The following is a 21,361-nucleotide window of genomic DNA, read 5'->3' on the forward strand; positions in this document are numbered from 1 at the left end:
GGAACAGACGGGGGTCCCTCTGCCGGGGACTCTCCCAATAAGGCCTCATGCACACGACCGTATCCATGTCCGATCCGCATTCACTTCTAAGGGTCCGCATAAAAACCGGACAGCACACGGATGAATGAGATCCCCGTGCCATGCGCCTCCATGTGTCCCTCTGCAAGTTATAGAACGTGTGCTATTGTCCGTATTGCAGTAAAGGGGGAGAAAAATGCGGATCGCACGCAGAGGGTAGCTGTGAGCACGAGGCCTTAACGGGGTTTCAGGATTATGTTTCCCGAAAGCAAGCAGGGATCTTGACACAAACTGTGTAAAGTGAAGTTCGGCAACATTCTAAAGTCATTTGTGTTTCAACACTCAGCAATCTGAAGATCTCTGCCAGCTGTCAGTGAACAGGAACATGCTTGGTAACCAGTCCTGTCTCGTAGCTAATAGATTTCTTACGGTGCTGAGTTATAGACCACCCTACACAAATCAGCGGCACCAATGCCTTTCCAGTCCTGCGTTTGCTACTGTGTGTCAGCGCAGATCACATGTATCAGTCTGAGGTCCAGGCAGCTGAGCTCATTGGATTGTGTAGACTGGACGCGGTTATAGAAAAACTCTGAAGGCAAATTAGTATGACTGCAAGCAGAGATCTTGAAGATGGTGACTTGATGATGCACAACATACATTGGAAAGTTTCAGAACTTTTTTTTTATTCATTACACTTTTGGGGTAACTGGAAAATAAATGGATTTTCGTGCAGAAAGAAGGTTTAAGCGACCCCCCCCCCCCCCCCAGACCTCAGATAGACCTGATTGTGGGGGTCCCCTTCCTTCCGCATCAGCTCAGAGGGGGCCTTTAGCAGGCTTGTTAATGTGTCCAGCTGTACGTCAGTCTTGCTCTCCTGCGTCACACTGCAAATTATTTCTACTCGCCCGCCCTAGACTGAGGGCCATGCGGCTGTGACCGGAGACGACGCCACTTTTTCTTTACCATTATTTGAACAACGACATTTGTGCCAGGAACACGGTGTATAGCCCGTCTGCATATGATGACCTTTCCGTCTCCTTGTGTGCTGCCTGTCCCCGAGATATATTGTATTGTGACAGTGCTTGTCCGTAAGAGTGACAGGAGAGGAAAAGGTAATAATGAGGTCTGGGGAGCGAGCAGAGGAGTCAGCACTGCCAGCTCATTATATACACGTGTCCTTGTGATGCTAGGCTGTTAGCTACACGGTGGGGCGCAATGTATTAGTATATCTATTTCTACTATAATACTGCTCCTGTGTACAAGAATATAACTACTATAATACTGCTCCTGTGTACAAGAATATAACTACTATAATACTGCCTCTTATGTACAAGAATATAACTACTATAATACTGCTCCTATGTACACGAATATAACTACTATAATACTGCTCCTATGTACAAGAATATAACTACTATAATACTGCCCCTATGTACAAGAATATAACTACTATAATACTGCTCCTATGTACAAGAATATAACTACTATAATACTGCTCCTATGTACAAGAATATAACTACTATAATACTGCCTCCTATGTACAAGAATATAACTACTATAATACTGCCTACTATGTACAAGAATATAACTACTATAATACTGCCTACTATGTACAAGAATATAACTACAATAATACTGCCCTATGTACAATAATATAACTACTATAATACTACATCCTATGTACAAGAATATAACTACTATAATACTGCTCCTATGTACAAGAATATAACTACTATAATACTGCTCCTATGTACACGAATATAACTACTATAATACTGCTCCTATGTACAAGAATATAACTACTATAATACTGCCTCCTATGTACAAGAATATATCTACTATAATACTGCCTCCTATGTACAAGAATATAACTACTATAACACTGCCTCCTATGTACAAGAATATAACTACTATAATACTGCTCCTATGTACAAGAATATAACTACTATAATACTGCTCCTATGTACAGGAATATAACTACTATAATACTGCCTACTATGTACAAGAATATAACTACTATAATACTGCTCCTATGTACACGAATATAAATACTATAATACTGCTCCTATGTACAAGAATATAACTACTATAATACTGCTCCTATGTACAAGAATATAACTACTATAACACTGCCTCCTATGTACAAGAATATAACTACTATAACACTGCCTCCTATGTACAAGAATATAACTACTATAATACTGCTCCTATGTACAGGAATATAACTACTATAATACTGCCTACTATGTACAAGAATATAACTACTATAATACTGCCTACTATGTACAAGAATATAACTACTATAATACTGCTCCTATGTACACGAATATAACTACTATAATACTGCTCCTATGTACAAGAATATAACTACTATAATACTGCCTCCTATGTACAAGAATATAACTACTATAACACTGCCTCCTATGTACAAGAATATAACTACTATAATACTGCTCCTATGTACAAGAATATAACTACTATAATACTGCTCCTATGTACAGGAATATAACTACTATAATACTGCCTCATATGTACAGGAATATAACTACTATAATACTGCCTCATATGTACAAGAATATAACTACTATAATACTGCTCCTATGTACACGAATATAACTACTATAATACTGCCTCCTATGTACAAGAATATAACTACTATAACACTGCCTCCTATGTACAAGAATATAACTACTATAATACTGCTCCTATGTACAAGAATATAACTACTATAATACTGCTCCTATGTACAGGAATATAACTACTATAATACTGCCTCATATGTACAAGAATATAACTACTATAATACTGCCTACTATGTACAAGAATATAACTACTATAATACTGCCTCCTATGTACAAGAATATAACTACTATAATATTGCCTTCTATGTACAAGAATATAACTACTATAATATTGCCTTCTATGTACAAGAATATAACTACTATAATATTGCCTTCTATGTACAAGAATATAACTACTATAATATTGCCTTCTATGTACAAGAATATAACTATTATAATACTGCCCCTATGTACAAGAATATAACTACTATAATACTAATAATTACTGTGATACTGCCTGTTAGGTTTCGGTAATATTTGTCCCGGATATCGGGGTGGTTTCGGCATTACTAGGCCTTCTGTGTATTTACACTGGTATTAATCACCTGTAGCATTGGCTTGTTTTAGTTGACGGTTTAATTCCGGAATTATTAGTGTGTTCTCAGATGTCTCTGTCCTCATTGTGGTGGTGACTGTCAGTAAGTTGTTCTAGGCTGAGAGTCAAGAAAAACAGAGAAGTTGCCATGAGCAGTAGACAGGGCGTGTATTTCGGTGCTCCACGTTTACATCTGGCCCCGTGGACAGTGGAGACCGGACACACAGGGGAGACCTCATCGTTCCCCTCACCTCATGGTTGTGACTTTTAAACCACTGCCGCACCTAAATCGGGGTGCAAGTGGATTTTGTACACCGCCCGTGGCACTTTCCTGCAGAGACGGCGGGCGCAGCGTCCCTGGCAAATCTTTCCTTAATTATGCCAGTTTTCTGCACTAGATTTCATAAGTGCATGGACTGCCGGAGGAGGCGCCTTATTCATGAAGAGGCCCGTGCCTCTGACGGCTCAGGGGATATCACAGACCGGAGTAAGACCCTCGTCTATGATGAATCCCCCCTTCATAGTGTCAGCGTCACGTCTGAACCTCACTCTTAAAGGGAGTGTTTCAGCATGAGAGTCTCTTGTAAAGCACCCCTTGTAGGGCTAGCTCAGCTGACTGTAAGGACACCTTTCACTTAGCGATCCATTGCTTCATTCTGGAGAGAGAGCTATTAATCCAAGTAAGTGCACTGAGGGCGGACCGAAGCCCTTCTGTGCACCCTTACTTCTGCCCGCCCCTCCCTTTTCTTCTTGATTGCCAGGGTCCGGCGAGATGACTCTGCAGGAACCTGACCCTGTCATTCAAGCAGGTATGAGAGAGGCTAGAGGGGCAAGGGTGCACAGAGTGGCTTGGGCCCGCCCTCTGTGCACTTAACTGCTGATTTGCACATGGATTAAAAGCACAAATCGTTGAAACTGACGACCTGGGTTATGTACGGCCTCCAATCTGCGGGCACGACGGCACCCACAGCTTTAGTGAAGTGTCCCTTTTTTTAATACCAGGACAGAACCAAAATGAGCAAAGCGGATGCCGTCTCCTTCTTTTCTTCCCTTTTGGGTTTGCAGATACTGGGTAGGTTGTAAATGGTTGGCGGGCGGTTTTAGGTAGGTGCCTTGTAGGTTGCCACATCTATATTTGCTCGCCTGTGACTTGTTTTGCCGCCTCATCGACTGAGAGAAACCATACTGTACTGGTGATCTGGTAGAATTTTGAGTGCTGCTCTTGAAGGTGACAGTCAGTAGAGCTTGGCACGATTGTGGTGCGACTCCACGGTGTAGACTGGTCCTCGGTGACCACCATCTGTCATGCATAAGACCCACAGCCGCGCCTCCGCAGGAAGTTTCGACCGCGTAAAACTGACGTTTCCAGCGAGAAAGGGGGTTAATTTAAAGGGGTGCTGCAGAATTGACCAAGCGTAAACCTATTCATTGCTATTTTCAAGATCTCTGCTTGCTAAACGTTCTTGTTACTAGGGGGGGGGGGGCTAAAACCCCATCTAATTATTTTTCACAGCTGAGGGTCTGTTGCAGTTGCATCCTCTGGTATCGGTGCAGGAAAAATGTAACAACCCGTCAGGTGTAGCTGACAGAGGATTCTGTCGGCTGGATACAACTGTAGCAAACCCTCAGCTGCGAGAAGTTTTGGGACAGGATGGGGTTTTTCAGCCTCTTTCCGTTCACTGACAGCAAGCGGGTAGCTTGGACGCAAAGTGAGCAAGAGGTTTTTATACCATGGTTCAGAGACTGCTATGAAATGGTGAGAGAACTCGAGCGGAGTCTGGCTGCTGTTTTTGGCAGCCTGTGCTCTGATGTGACTGAGTAATGGCTAGTCGAGCGATTGTCTCATTGAAATATAGGCTGAATCAAGGTGACATTTCACTTCTGCAGGGCAGTCGAGCCCCGCGACCCCCGCCATCACGTGCCCCCTGTAATTGCAGGGTGCTGTCTCATCCCCTCCCCCTCCAGTACAAAGCTGGGCGGCTGCCATTCTGCTCGCCTGTCCCCAGTAATCCGGGGTTGGCGCGGTGCCCTCCGCGGAGGTTTCACGTCGCTTTCAGCCCTATTGTTCTGCTCGTTTCACTATGTGAAAAATGTTGTATTAAAGGATTTAATCACCCAGCTATTGTAAAGCGATTACCGAGCGCGGTAGGTGGCCGTCCCGCCCGCATTACCAAACGGGCACATTCAGCTCGGGTCACCTGCAGGAAGTCACAGCAACATGGCCCCCGCCTGTGCCGTAGTGCAGGGCCCCCCTTTATTAGCCAGCTTCCTATAGGGACCTGGGTGTCCAGAGTGAAGTCCTCATACAAGGAACGGCCCTGTCTCTTTGTATTACTTATTATGTCATTTCTGCTTGCTGTCAGTGAATGAGAACATTCTTGTCCTACCTCTTTGCACAGCTGAAGGCTTGTCACAGTGTTATCCAGTCTAGACAATCCTCCGTGAGTTCATACGTTTTACCTGCACTGATACATTGTTGCCCAGACTAGATGCAATTGTAACAAAGAATCTGCTGTGAAGTATTCGGTCGGGGCTGACATTTAGCCTCTAGATGTAAAGCAAGGATGTCTTCATTCACTTACAGCAAACCTAGATCTTGAAATTAGTAAGGGATTGATTACTTTGTATCAGTGCCTCAATCCTGTGCTGATGGTCTGTTACAATGTATCAGTGCCTCAATCCTGTGCTGATGGTCTGTTACAATGTATCAGTGCCTCAATCCTGTGCTGATGGTCTGTTACAATGTATCAGTGCCTCAATCCTGTGCTGATGGTCTGTTACAATGTATCAGGGCCTTAATCCTGTGCTGATGGTCTGTTACAATGTATCGGTGCCTCAATCCTGTGCTGATGGTCTGTCATAATGTATCAGTGCCTTAACCCTGTCCTGATGGTCTGTCACAATGTATCAGTGCCTTAATCGTGTCCTGATGGTCTGTTACAATGTATCAGTGCCTTAATCGTGTGCTGATGGTCTGTTACAATGTATCAGTGCCTTAATCCTGTCCTGATGGTCTGTTACAATGTATCAGTGCCTTAATCCTGTGCTGATGGTCTGTCACAATGTATCAGTGCCTTAATCGTGTGCTGATGGTCTGTTACAATGTATCAGTGCCTTAATCCTGTCCTGATGGTCTGTTACAATGTATCAGTGCATTAATCCTGTCCTGATGGTCTGTTACAATGTATCCATCGATTTTGTACTGATATTTTGACAGTTTTTTGGTACCGCTGCCGCTCGTACCCCCCCCCCCCCCCCCTTTATATGCCTCTTCTGACCTGGCGTCTTATTGGTTTCCCGTTTCAGGTTCAACCTCTTAGCGAAGACGAGGCGGACGTGGAAACAAGACGGGATGAACTCCCTGCAGTATCGCCTCCTGTCCAAGGAGCTGCCCCCTCTCTACACCAACATCACCGTAGACATCGGCACCGACAAAGGCGTGCGGCCCCACACGTGAGACTGTCCCCTCCCCCCCTCAACCAGCTGTGCCCTACCCTCCAGGGTGGCCCCTGTATCTGGAGCCGGACACACCCGACAAGACATTGCAATATATCAATCTGTTTTCTCAATCTCTCTGCTGTACTGTAACCAAGGACTGCGAAACCAAAGACCGGACCCAGCGGCAGCCGCCATGGCATCTCCTGGCCCCTAGAGGTCAGCACACCCAACCAACCACCAATCCCTGTAAGCCGCCAGAGGTGGTGGCTGTCGCGCCGTGCTGAGGAGCGCTTCCCCCGGTGCTGACGCTCACAAGAGAATTCGGCTTGTTCCTAGAAGTGCAATTTTCTTGGGGCTTGTTTTATTTCAATGGAGATTTTACAGAAGCTTGTTTTTTTTTTTTTTGTTTTTTTCTCCTCTTCCGTCGGAAATGTGATTGGATCATTCCGAGTGGACGGGCGCGGTCAGCCTCGGAGTTTGTAGAAGATATATATATTATATACTCTTGGACCTCGTAGTTAAAGGAGCGCACAGACACTTGAATGCAAAGGAACCAGTATTAACTTCAAATCCAAAGTGCCTTTTAAGCCAATTTATTGTGTGGGATGTGAATGTTTTTTTTTTTTTTGTTTTTTATTTTGTCTGAGAATCACACGGTGAATGAATTCTAGGGTTTTGAAATGTGAAGATATTAAGAATCCTTTCTGAAATAAATAGATATATATATATACTTACATGATTCTCCTCGTATCGCAGGATTCATTTAGGCCGGGCAATTATTATTACTTACTATTAGAAGGAGCCGGCTTCGGGTATATGTCATCTGTTTCATCCAATGTTTGTGTGTGTCGTTAAAAGATATCGACAGTATCCCCCATAACTGTGACCTCTACAGCGCCCCGCACCTCAAAGCTGACCTACAGCAGTGAAGAAAAATGGCTGGATTGTTATGGAAACCTGGAGTAAAACCGTGTGTATGTGGAGACTAAGGGCCTGCAAGCTTCTATTGGCTGATAAGGGTCATGTGACCGTGTGTATATCAGGTGGGATATGAATAGAAGCCTGCAGGTCTTTCTCTTGGCTAATGTAGGTCATGTGATGTGCCATATTTGCATTTTTTTTGGGACCATCTCAGGAACGGTACGTCCTAGAGAGCCGAGACCCCCACAAGATTTCTTTACAGGTAGCAAGGGATGTGTATACCAAGTTTAGTTGAAATCGATGTTTGCGTTTTTGAGTGATCGCAGAACATACACACATACATACATACATACATACATATACACACACGCATACATGCATGCATACATACATATTGTAAGGGATCGCCTCTTATTTGGGGGTCATTCTCACAGATGCGACTTTAGGACACCAGGTTTCAGGTCCAAACCGTGCATTTATTGTGCACACTCCAACCAATACAGGTTATCATGAAGTCCCAGCTTCACCTAACACATGTGACATCCACATAAAATAATAAACACTTGCCCGGCTAGGCTCTAACTAACACAGAGTTTCCTGACTCACCTAAGTCCTTGTTCACACCCTGTGAACACAAGCAGCTTTCTCAGCCAATGTCCCCCAGCCTCCTGGCTGTACAGAGCACAGTACGCCCACTGCCTCCAGTCCAGTGTCTCAGCACATATGGGGAATAGTGGTCTCTCAGCCCTCCTGGCTTGGACCACACAGAGCCTCCAGGCCTCTGTCCACAGGCAACACACTCCTCCCTTGCTGACACCCTGGGAGGTGCTTTGTGCCAGCCTGATTACTTCCAGCTGGTCTCACCCGTGGTGAAATAGGGGTGTGGACCAAGCTATCCACCCCTTCCTTGCCTCTAACCTGCGTGAGACCTGTCACTATCTCACATATCCCCCCCTTTGTTCAAGCCTGTGAGGGTGAACACCTGCATAACCACAGGAGGCTGGTGAGAGGGCATCCACCTGGCCTGGACGTGGGGAACAGCCACCCACCCTGCTCTTTGGCTGCTCCCAATAAGAACCGGCCCAGATTGGCTTTACAGCCACACTAAGTAACACAGCGTCAGCGAGCACTAGATGCCGCTGACAAAGAAAATTACCGGATCTTATTTCACCGAGGCCAGGAACCTCGGTGACACGTACCTTCCCTTTGTTCTGCCAGACCCACGTCAGCAGAGCTTGGTTTATCACCAAAACAAACATCTTGCCTAACCGAAACTGCCTAAAGGCCTCATGTGCCCATCTCATGACCAGATACTCTTTTCCTACTTTTTCCCGAGTGATAATGATGCGCTGTCGTATATTTTGATCTCTCTCTCTTTTTAGATCCTCTGGCTCCTGTACATGCGTCTCACGTCCTTTCTTGGACTGCTGCAGCTCTTGCCTGAACTGTTCCCAGTCATGGTCATATCCCGAGACTTTCTCCTTTGCTTTGCAGGGCTCCTTCAGCAAAGCATGCTTATCCCTACTTGCTTCTTTTACGTGCATCTGGGTCACTTCTTCCTTCTTTCCAGCAGTAGTTACCCCAGCTACTGGCAGTTTTAGAGACCTCTTCTTCTTTGGCGGCTTTTTCCACTTCGGCTGCGGCTCCCTTTGGCTTAACTTTGGTCTCTGTAGCACCTGGGGACTTAACGTCAACCAACACATCGGCCTTAACTTTTTCAGTCTTTGTCTTCTTGAAGTCTCCAGTCTCTTTGACCGCCTTCTCATCCTTCTCGGACATGGCACCATACACTTGCCCTGTTAACCCCTCCCCCTCTTTCTCATCGAGGCAGGATGCACCAGGGTCTTCAGTAGACTCCTCGTCTTCTGTCACTTTCTCCAGAGGCTCACCCAGGACGCTGTTCTCCTTTTTTGGAGGAGTCAGGAGATACAGCCCATCGTAATAGCCCGGATCCGAAAACTGATCGTTCACCTCCTCGTACTTCTTCCCCAGCAGCCTGCTGGCTATTTGGAAGGCCCTGTATGCAGAGGGGACGTGTCATGGTCTTACCTTCTTGCTGTTCTCCTTCGTTTGTCATTTGCTGGCGGCCATCTTGGTTTCTGGGTTTCTTGTAGCCTCCCACCCTGCGGCTTCTCCTTCCCACTGGGAGGAGCTGGATGCCTAGCTCATATATATAGGAGGTCTGTGGCTTCAGTTCCTTGCTTGGTCCTCCTGTGTTCACATGCTTCTAAGACTGCTGCTGCTTCTGGTTCCTGATCCTGGCTTCGTCTGACTACCCTGCTGGTTCCTGATCCAGGCTTCGTCTGGCTACCCTGCTGGTTCCTGATCCTGGCTTCGTCTGACTACCCTGCTCGTTCCTGATCCAGGCTTCGTCTGACTACCCTTCTGGTTCCTGACCTCTGGCTTCGCAAGACCCTGCTTCGGTTTAGCCATCCGTTTGGACTTTTGCCTTACGGCTTGATTTTCAATAAAGCCTTCTTATTTCCACTTATCTCTTGTTGTACGTCTGGTTCATGGTTCCTTGACATTAGGACCAAGCCATGAATTCTGACGGTACAGGGCCATCCTCGCTACCTACGCTGGTTGCCAGACTTGATCAGCAGATCACCTGTTGGGTCGGTTCGCTGTGGCGTTGCAAACCCTGCTTGAACGCACGGCTCATTTAGCTTCCGTTTGCCGATGGGTCGGTTGTCGCTCCTGGGCCCGCTCCTACTGCCGCTCCGGTTGTCGCGCCAGAGTCTACCCCGACACCTGTTGCTGCGCCTGCGGTGTTTCGGGGTATGACCGGTTCTGCCCCCCTTCCACAGCGCTTTGGGGGAGAGCCAACTCAGTGCCGAGGTTTCCTTAACCAGGTGGGCATTTATTTCGAGTTGCTGCCACATGCCTTTCCTACTGAGAGATCAAAGGTGGGCTTCTTGATCTCGCTGCTCTCGGACAAGGCCTGGGCCAGCCCTTTATGGGAGAACAACAATCCGGTGGTTGCCGAGTTTTCCGGTTTTGTTGCTTCTCTTCGGAAGGTATTCGATGTGCCGGCTCGTGCTGCCTCTGCTGCGAAGCTCCTTATGTCCATCAGACAGGGTTCACGATCCGTAGCTGAATACGCCATTGAGTTTCGTACCCTGGCAGCAGAGGTGGGCTGGAATAATGAGGCTCTGGTCGCTGCTTTCTCTCATGGTCTCTCGGATGCCTTGAAGGATGAGGTTGCAGCTAAGGACCTACCAGTGGAGCTCGAGTCCCTTATTTCTTTCCTGATTTTGATTGACACCAGACTCAGGGAGAGACCTTCCTTTAAGGAGAGCCTGCGGAGGTCTTCTAACAGATTGGCGCCTACGTTTGCTGTCCCACCCGTGCCTCCCTCTCCTCCCACGCCTCCTGGGGATGACTTGACTGGGGGTGAACCCATGCAGCTGGGGTTTGCTCGCCTGTCCGAGGGGGAGTCAGTTTGTGTCCAGGTTCTGGCGCGCCTTTTGCTCCCAGTTGGGGATTCATCTCTCTTTCTCCTCGGCCTACCACCCTCAGTCCAATGGGGCCGCAGAACGATCCAATCAGGCCTTGGAGCAATTCCTTCGTTGCTATGTCTCCGATCACCAAGACAATTGGGTTGACCTCCTGCCTTGGGCTGAGTTTGCCAGGAACACGGCGGTGAACTCTTCCTCTGGGACGTCTCCCTTCATGGCCAATTATGGGTTCCAACCTGCCGTGTTACCGGAGGTATTCTCTCCCCAGGATATTCCGGCTGTGGAGGATCACCTTTCCGTCCTACGTGCTTCTTGGGTACAGATCCAGAGGTCCCTTGAGGTCTCTGCGCAGCGCCGGAGACTCCAGGCTGATCGCAGACGAGCGCCCGCTCCTTCCTACCAGGTCGGAGACCGCGTATGGTTGTCCACCCGCAACCTCAACCTTCGAGTGCCCACTCCCAAGCTGGCGCCTCGCTTTGTTGGTCCCTTCCGAGTGCTTCGCAGGGTAAACCCGGTAGCCTATGCCCTTGCGCTTCCTCCTGGCATGCGGATCTCCAACGTGTTTCATGTCTCCCTGTTGAAGCCACTGGTGTGTAATCGTTTCACTTCCTCGGTTCCTCGGCCTCGTCCGGTCCAAGTGGGCAATCGTGAGGAGTATGAGGTGAGCAATATCCTGGACTCACGCCTGGTCCGCGGTCGGGTGCAGTTTTTGGTCCATTGGCGTGGTTATGGTCCAGAGGAGCGTTCCTGGGTTCCCTCCGCAGATGTCCATGCTCCTGCCTTGCTCCGAGCCTTCCACACACGATTCCCTCAGAAACCGTTCTTTACTCCGCGGAGGAGGGGCCCTTGAGGGGGAGGTACTGTCATGGTCTTACCTTCTTGCTGTTCTCCTTCGTTTGACATGTGCTGGCGGCCATCTTGGTTTCTGGGTTTCTTGTAGCCTCCCACCCTGCGGCTTCTCCTTCCCACTGGGAGGAGCTGGATGCCTAGCTCATATATATAGGAGGTCTGTGGTTTCAGTTCCTTGCTTGGTCCTCCTGTGTTCACATGCTTCTAAGACTGCTGCTGCTTCTGGTTCCTGATCCTGGCTTCGTCTGACTACCCTGCTGGTTCCTGATCCAGGCTTCGTCTGACTACCCTGCTGGTTCCTGATCCTGGCTTCGTCTGACTACCCTGCTGGTTCCTGATCCAGGCTTCGTCTGACTACCCTTCTGGTTCCTGACCTCTGGCTTCGCAAGACCCTGCTTCGGTTTAGCCATCCGTTTGGACTTTTGCCTTACGGCTTGATTTTCAATAAAGCCTTCTTATTTCCACTTATCTCTTGTTGTACGTCTGGTTCATGGTTCCTTGACAGGACGTCTTCCAGGCCTAGGTTACACGCTACCACGGGTTTGTGGTCTTCGGCATCCAGATCAGCCCCATCAACTGGTTTAGCAGAAGCATCTTCCATCTTCTCTGCCACAGCCAGCACCACAGTGCCACTCTCTCCAGTCCCATTTTTAACAGACTCTGGCTTCTTGACGTCTTCCAGAGGATCTTCCTCTTCCGGTTTCTCACTTTCTTCCACCTGCTGTGCAGGAGCACGCTTAGGCTTCTCCACCTCATAGATGGCATCTTTTGAGCTCATGAGAGCTTCCATCTCTGCTCTGAGTTGCTTGTTCAGCCTCTCTAATTCATTTTGCTCCTCAAGCACTTCTTCAAGGGCTCTAGCCAAGGAGAGGGCCTTGGACTTTTTCTCCCGAGCATCAGCCTCCGCTGGGTCACGTTCTTCAGCGATATGCTGATATGTATTTCTCTTCAACCAAGAGCTGGTCAAACTTCTTTTGTTTCTTCTCCAATCTAGATACAGTTTGTCTCTGGTGGTCCAGGTCCACCATGCGATCACATAACTCTTGATCAAGTTAAGCCATCCTGGCTTCCAAATGTATTTTCTCCTCCAAGAGAGCAGATTTTTCTGAGGCGCTGTTCAGAACCTCATCAGCCAGCTTATCTCTTTCCTGCTCTGCATGAAGTCTGGATCGCTCAGAAGCTGCAAGTTCCTCTTGAAGTTGGAGAATTTCCGCTTCTATTAGTGCCTCTAGTTCCTTCATCTTTCTGTGACTCCTCTGGAGATTCCTGCAGTTGCTCTGCGAGAACCGCTAGCCCCATCTCTAGTGTATCTAGGGACTGTGCAGAGCGAGCGAAAACATCTTCAAGTTTGTAGCTGTACTGTCCTGTCAGGTCATCTACAACTGTCAGGATATGAGCTTCAGACATCAGGCTGTCACCCGACTGAACTCTCGTCTCGTCAGATATAACTGTCATCTGGTCGCTAGACTCGCTACTAGTAACCTCTTTAGTTTTGCTGGGTCTTGACATGGTAGCCTCACTCTCGGAGTTGCTAACTGTCCCGGCACATAGGCCACTTTAAACTGCTCGTGTCATTATTAACCCTGGCCTCTAGGGGCACCCCTGAGTCAATCCCCACCTGGGACATTTTATTAATCATAGAAACCTGTGGAGACTGCACATCCACCTCTGGTCCGTGTGGTACACCCTCTAGCCCCGCCACATTGTCTACAATGGGGTCTCCTAGTGGTGTTTCTTCAACATTTATCAACCCTTTTATATCAGACACATGTTTACCAACAGGGGGAGCTTTTTCCCCAATCACAGCCTGCAAAGGAAAAGGCCTGTCATTATTATCAGATATTTCACATTTCTAATATGCATTTCGGCAAACATGGTACCATCACTGTTTTCAATGGTCCTTTCCCTTACAGGTTCACTTAAAGGGACAGGTACAAGTTCTGCAGGAGTTTTTGCACTCTCTACAGAAGTGTCTCCATTACTCCACAACTCCCAGCATAAGGGAAGATTACACCCCAACACTCCTTCATGCATGAGCGTATCTGTAACATCAAGTTCATCAGTATTTTCAATTTTTTTTTTACTACTTAAAAGTCCCACAAGGGGACTATAATATACAGTATTTTGATTGCTTTTAAAATGTAATGCATTATTTCTATAATGCATTACATTTCTATAGCAATGCTATTCAAAGATTGACCAGCAGGCTGCGCAGGAGAGGCACAGCCTGCTGGAGAGAACTGAAGACAGGCTCGGGGCCCTGAACGGAAGCAAGGTAAGCAATTGTATTTTCGGGGTGCTGATGAGAGACAGAGGGAGTCCGCTCCCTCTGTCACCACTTTACATGCAGCGGGCGCCATTGCGCCCGGCATGTAAAGGGTTAAACAGCCCGGATCGGCACTTCTGCCGGTCAGGGCTGTTAGAGCAGGGCCCTGGCTCTCATGTGAGAGCCGGGTCCGCGCTCCCCCCTGCACGGCGGCCCAGCCTAGGGCCCCTTAGTGACCGCCGTAAAAACACGTATGGGTGGTCACTAAGGGGTTAAAGAGTTAGGGCTGGGATAAACACTGTGGTGAGGTTTGGGAATGAGGTCAGATGGGATTGGGGTCAGATGGGATTGGGTCAAGTGCACAGGTAGTGAGATGTGATCTGAAGAGGAGGGTGGAAAGTTGTTCTTCTGTAATGGTGAAGTGGGTTTTGGGAGAAGAGGACCGAGCAGTTGTGTAGAGGGTTGGTGGGGACCGTGCACTGAAGCTTTCTCTGATGACCATCTTTTGTTTGAAGTATGTGGTAAAGTCCTCAGCAGAGATGAGAGGGTGGGGGCGCTGGGGGATGGAGAAGGGAGTTAAGTGTTTAAAGTTGTTTAGGGCCGTGGGCCAGGGAAGATATGGGGGATGAGAAGTCGCCTGTTTTGCATCAGCGAGTGAAGATGTGAAAATGAGGCGGGATGGCTGATATGTGGTGAAGTGATCCTTAGAATGGGATTTCATCCATTGCTGCTCATGAGTCCTGGAAACTTGTCTTTTTGGTCAGGTTGGTGTGCCAGGGTTGTCAGATTTTTTTTGGGGGGGTTTTGTTGTGTGTGTGTGTGAGGGGGCAACAGGGTCCAGAGCTATACTTATTGTGGTGGCAGTATCTGGGTCTTGGAGGGAACAAATGGTAGAGAGTAGGAGAAGAGTCGGCAAGCAAGCGAAAGTCGGAAAATTTAACATTTCGCTGCCAGCACCGTGCAAGTGAGATAACTGCATCTAAATGCGCAAAAACCCGGAAGTGCGCCCTTCCTACCGACGCCCTCTGCGGCCAATGGGGCTGTCGGTAGTTGCTATGAATACTATGAGCCTCCCTGACGAGGCTTATAGTATTCATGCTGCAATTCTTATTTTGGCCACCAGATAGCATAGAGATGAGCAATTACAGGCCAATGTAAGAAATGAGCAATTGAGTCATAAACTCATTTTAAAAATCCCTGATTGTTCAAAATGAAAAATAAAAAAAACTGAATTTATAGGCTCATATGAGCTTCATTGCAAAAAGTTTAAAAATTTAAAAAATATAAGCTTAAATCACCCCCCTTTCCGTATAATAAAATACCTAAATAACAAGAAATATTAACATTATGGGTATCGCCGTGACCGAAAACACCTGTACTATTAAAATATAAAAAAAAATTCCAACGCGGCCAATGGCGTAACAGAAAAAAGGGTCAAAATGGCCTTCTCTTACCCACATTTTTTATTTTATTTTTATAAAATGTGATAGTCACACACTCCAGAATGGTATCAATAAAAACAATAGATTGTCCTGCAAAACATGGTCCCCTATACAGCTCAGTAGTCATAAGTATAATAAAAGTTATGGGGGTCAGAATATGGTGATGTAATAAATAAATTGACATACAAAACCTATACATGTAGGGTATCGTTGTAATCGTACTGTCCTAGAGAACGAAGGGCATGGGTCAGTTTTGCTGCAAACAATATGCCGTGGGAACAAAACCTGTGAAACAGTGGAGGAATTGCATTTTTTCCCCCAATTCGACCCCATTTGGAATTTCTTTACCGCTTCCCACTACATTGTATGTCATTAGAAAGTGCAGCTTGTCCCGCAAAAAATAAGCCCTCATACAGCTATGTGACCGGAAATATAAAAAGTTATGGCTCAAGGAAGATGGGGAAGAAAAATTAAAACTTAAAAACCTCCGGTAGTAAAAGAGTTAGGGTTCCTGCGGGGTGTGTTAAGTGTGGGGACCAGTGGAGCAGCTGGAGAGACCAGTGAGGAGAAGGTGAGTAGGTTGTGGTCGGATAGGGGGAGAAGTGAGTTAGAAAGGTTAGATGAGGAGCAGAGCCGGGTGAAGATGAGATCCAGTGTGACCATCTCTGTGGGTGGGAGAGAAGGACCACTGAGAGAGGCCGAAGGAGGAGGAAAGTGCTAGAAGCATAGAGACAGCTGAGTGGAGAGTGTTAATGGAGGTGGTGAACTCACCTATGATGATAAGTTGAGATGTCAGCAGAAAGAAAGTGTATGAGATGCACGTTTAAGTGGTCAAGAAAGATGGTGGGCGGTAGATGACGGCTACTTGGAGGGAGAGTAGATGTGGCGAGAGTATGCTTCAAATGAAGGGGGCATACTGGAGGGTGGCAGTGGAGTTGGGCTGTAGGAGCAGTTGTCTGATAGAAGACCAACTTCTCCACCATGTTTGCAATCAGACTACAACTCCCATTGTCATAAGAACCTACAGCGACCTCATATTAATCCAAACATTGTCCCCAGATGCAACAACTACAATTCTCTTCCAAACCAAAAAAAAAACCATAGGACTGTAATTATAAAATGTATAGTAATCTTTATTTAATCCAATAATGTAACTTCAATATAAAATATAGAAGAGAAAGGCATGATGGAAATGGATACATAAAATTAGCATGAGGGACATAAATCAGGTGAAGCGCTCAGTCACAATAACCGGATACAAATCCAAACCAGATGTATTGAATCACATATACTAACTGAGTATGCAATAAAGCAAATGGAATCCAGCGTCACATAGAAAATGCCTCTCATCGACTTCCATAAAGTCCAGACATCAAAACGGGACAATTTGCTGTGATGCATTTCGGGCCATTACATCTCAGCCCTTCATCAAGACAAACAGACTTAAAAACCTACCACACCCGACATTGAATAGGGTTCGGCAGGAGGGCGGAGAATTCAGCCAAGTGGAACAGAGAGGTCCAATACAAACAGGAGATATGATTTATATTGTAGGGTTAATGCTTCTTACTCAAGTCCCTTCGGGATACACGTTCCAAGATTGAACATCCGATAAGTTTCCCTGCTGAAAAGTTTCTGATATTCGGTGGAGAGTATCCGTACAGCTAGGGAATTTGCTAAACAAGAAGATGGGGAGTCTCTTGTGTTTACTCAGATCAAAAGCAATAAGCAAACTAATAGAAGAAAAGAAAACGGAATCGATGCTGTGTACGGGGTTCGAGAGAATTACAGTAAAGCGTATCCCCTTATCTGCGATATTATACGTAAACGCTTCCCAGTCATAGGTTATGATGAGGGTTGGGGAGATGTTCCCGAAGCAGGTACTAAATGTATAGCGAAAAAAGCACCGACCATTGGACAAAAAGTGAGCCCTAGTTTATGTCTCGGGAATACCTCTCGCCAACCGGTATGGCCGAGTACAAAGGGTCATTTCAAAGGTGGAAGTAAGAAGTGATTTGCTGTTCACACACGTCAGTTAGTAAAAATATTGTCTCTACGTCTAGTGGTAGGGCGCATGAGTGACGACAATATATTGACTGTATTACTGAGTATGTGGTGTATGGCGTCACCTGCTGTATGTGGGATGCACTACGAATTGGTTAACGGTCAGAGTACGGAGGCCTCTAAGTGACGTCCCGCGTTGTTCAGCGCGTAAAGTATCAGCCGCCACATTACACTTTGCGTCTGTTCACAAGGGTTTTTTGTACAGGGCATTGAAACGGTTACGACACCGATCAGAGGGGGAGATCGTAGACAGAAACTTTTCAGCAGGGAAACTTATCGGATGTTCAATCTTGGAACGTGAATAAGAAGCATTAACCCTACAATATAAATCAGATCTCCTGTTTGTATTGGACCTCTGTTCTCCGCCCTCCTGCCGAACCCTATTCAATGTCGGGGGTGGATCTCCGGTGGGGATGATTGTTCAATCAAGTGGGCGAGTCAGGTCCGTGTATACAACTTAGGCTTTTAAGTCTGTTTGTTTGTCTTGATGAAGGGCTGAGATGTAATAGCCTGAAACGCGTCACAGCAAATTGTCCTGTTTTGATGTCTGGATTTTATGGAAGTCGATGAAAGGCATTTTCTATGTGACGCTGGATTCCATTTGTTTGATTGCAGTCCGTCTCTGACCGCGCCCAGCTCTGATTCTCCGTGCCCCATTGGGAGGGCGCAGGTGAGGGCTTCACTTAGCAGAGTATGTACAGATTACAAAAGGAGCCTGAATAATGGTACTCTACCAAAAATGACACATCGAGCTGCGTGTGTACAGCTGAGTACATGTATAATAGCTATTCCCGCAGGGTAACAATGTGAAACCCAAGGAAGATATGTCAAAGCTGGATACATGGATAGCGATACTCACATAAAACAGCAGAAAGTATAGCTGCTGTAGGCTGAGTATATAAAGCGGAGTATATAAGTAATACCAGATGCCCTATAAGGCTGAATACATAAATAATATGAGACACCCTATAAAGCTAGATGTATAACACTAAATACATGGAATAATATAGGCCCCATAAAGCTGAGTATATAACGTCGAGTACATAAATGATACAAAAGCCTAAGGGGTGAAACGCGTGTGCTGCATACCAGGTCCGCGGGTAGGTTGTTGCAGCCGTACATGGCTCTCCTTTTATTAGCCGGACACTTACTTTCATTCACCGGTATTGTCCACTTACTTTATACCATGTATTTAGTTTGAGGTACAGCATCATACTTTAGAGCCTTTTGTAGTATTTATATACTCAACTTTATGGGGCGTTTCATACCCATATTATCCATGTATTTAGCGTTATACATCTAGCTTTATAGGGTGTCTCATATTATTTATAGGGCATCTGGTATTATTTATATGCTCGGCCTACAGCAGCTGTATTTTATGCTGTTTTATGTGAGTGAATCGCTATCCATTTATCCAGCCTTCTACAGTTGTGTTCAAAATAATAGCAGTCAGACATCACTAATCTGATCAATCACTGTTTTTGGTAGAAATGATATTTCTACATGGCAGATAATTTGCCCAGCAGGTGCAGTAGAGTAATAGAAATCCAACAGTCATGACATCCAGGCTGCTGATTCTATGTAATTCAATCACTTATTGAAAGGGGCATGTTCAAAATAATAGCAGTGTGGAGTTCAAGTGAGGTAATTCATTCTTTGAAAAACAGGTGGCAATTATTGCCTGTATTTAAGGAAGGAAGGCAGCAAATGTTGTCCATGCTGGTCACAGTGCATTTCTCTCTGAAATTCTGAGGAAAATGGGTTGTTCCAGACATTGTTCAGAAGAACAGCGTACCTTCATTAAAAGTTGATTGGAGAGGGGAAAACATATAAAGAAGTGCAGAAAATGATAGGCTGCTCAGCTAAAATGATGGCAAATGCTTTAAAATGGCAACCAAAACCTGAAAGACGTGAAAGAAAGTGAAAAACTACCATTTGAATAGATGGAAGAATAGCCAAAATGGCAAGGACTCAGCCAACAATCAGCTCCAGGAAGATGAAACAAGGTGTAAAGTTACCTGTGAGTTCTGTTACAATTAGAAGACGCCTATGTGAAGCCAAGCTATCTGAAAGAAGCCCCCGCAAAGTCCCACTGGTGGAAACAAGACATGTGCTGAAGAGGTTACAATTTGCTAAAGAGCACATTGACGGCCTAAAGAGACATTCTGTGGACTGATGGAAGTAAGATTGTTCTTTTTGGGTCTAGTGGTCGGAGACAGTTTGTCAGACGACCCCCAAACACTGAATTCAGGCCACAGTACACTGTGAAGACAGCGAAGCATGGTGGACCAGCATCATGATATGGGGATGTTCTCATACTACGGTGTTGGGCCTATTTATTACATACCAGGGATCATGGATCAGTCTGAATCCATCAGAATACTAGAAGAGCTCATGCTGCCTTATGCTGAAGAGGAAATGCCCTTGAAATGGGTGTTCGAACAAGACAACAACCCCAAACACCCCAGTAAACGGGCAACATCTCGGTTCCAGACCAACAAGATGGACGTTATGGAGCGGCCAGCCCAATCCCCGGATCTTAGTCCAATAGAAAACTTGTGGAGTGACATCAAAAATGCTGTTTCTGAGGCAAAACCAAGAAATAGAGAAGAATTGTGGAATGTAGTCCAATCCTCCTGGGCTGGAGAACCTGGTCACAGGGGCAGAAGGTGGTGACTCCGAGCAGCACAGACGTCCAGCAGTTCTCAGAAACAGCGGTTATACAACTAAATATTAGTGAAGGGATTCAAAGGAAAGCAAAATCTTCAAACATTTATCAGTTTATATAGTGAATGTTTGAGTTTGTAAAGAAGAATACAAACACTGCTATTATTTTAAACAGTCTGATATTCACTTTTCTTCAATTTATTTTTAGAGGAACAACACAAATTTGATATATTTTTCTTCATGTTTTGATTTGGAATAGAATGTGTAGTGTTCCCAATGCATTTGTGTGTATGGAAATAAAAGCTATTAGAAGGATTTTGAGCTTTATTCACTTGTTTTAAACACTGCTATTATTTTGACCACACTGCTATTATTTTGACCACACTGCTATTATTTTGAACACACTGCTATTATTTTGAACACACTGCTATTATTTAGCTTTGACATATCTTCCTTGGGTTTCACATTGTGTTACCCTGGGGCAATAGCTGTTATACATGTATTCAGCTGTACACACGCAGTTTGATATACTATTATTCAGGCTCATTTTGTAATCTGTATGGACTCCGTTAAGTATATGTGATTCAATACGTCTGGTTTGGATTTGTATCCGGTTATTGTGACACGGAGCGCTTCACCTGATTTATGTCCCTCATGCACATTTTCTGTATCTATTTCCATCGTGCCTTTCTCTTCTTTATTTTATATTGAAGTTGTATATTTGGATTAAATAAAGATTACTATACATTTTATCATTATAGTCCTATGATCTTTTTTTTGGTTTGGAGTACAACTCCCATTGTGCAGGTTGCAGACCAGGATGCAAGATGAACTAGTAGAACTGTACCCAGAATTTTAGCATTTAGCCTCCTGAGTGTTTCCAGCTGCAGGGCATGCTGGGAGGGAAGCTGGAGAGCCACAGGTTCCAGAGGTGGGCACTGCTGGATGTGCGGAGTAACACTGCCACACAGTGGCCACCACAGAGCGCTACACCCTACAGACTGCAATGTTTCCAGTCTAGACATAGATATAGCCCCATCCTTTATGTAATGTTCAGCAGATTCCTAAAGGTGTGTTCACAT

At 45.8% G+C, this 21,361-nt stretch overlaps 1 protein-coding gene across 2 annotated transcripts in view; it reads left to right on the forward strand.

Annotated features, from left to right (window-relative positions):
* Positions 1–7,346, forward strand: part of LOC122923865 (beta-1,4-galactosyltransferase 3-like) — a 59,392-nt gene extending 52,046 nt beyond the window's left edge. For both annotated transcript variants that reach the window (XM_044274704.1, XM_044274706.1), the window contains exon 7: positions 6,481–7,346. In XM_044274704.1, the coding sequence (XP_044130639.1) occupies positions 6,481–6,631 (151 nt within the window). In that variant the 3' untranslated portion in view covers positions 6,632–7,346. The remainder of the gene's footprint in view (positions 1–6,480) is intronic.
* Positions 7,347–21,361: the final 14,015 nt, after the last annotated feature.

The sequence above is a fragment of the Bufo gargarizans genome, unplaced genomic scaffold, assembly GCF_014858855.1.
Source record: "Bufo gargarizans isolate SCDJY-AF-19 unplaced genomic scaffold, ASM1485885v1 original_scaffold_2016_pilon, whole genome shotgun sequence".
Classification (NCBI taxonomy): Eukaryota; Metazoa; Chordata; class Amphibia; order Anura; family Bufonidae; genus Bufo; species Bufo gargarizans.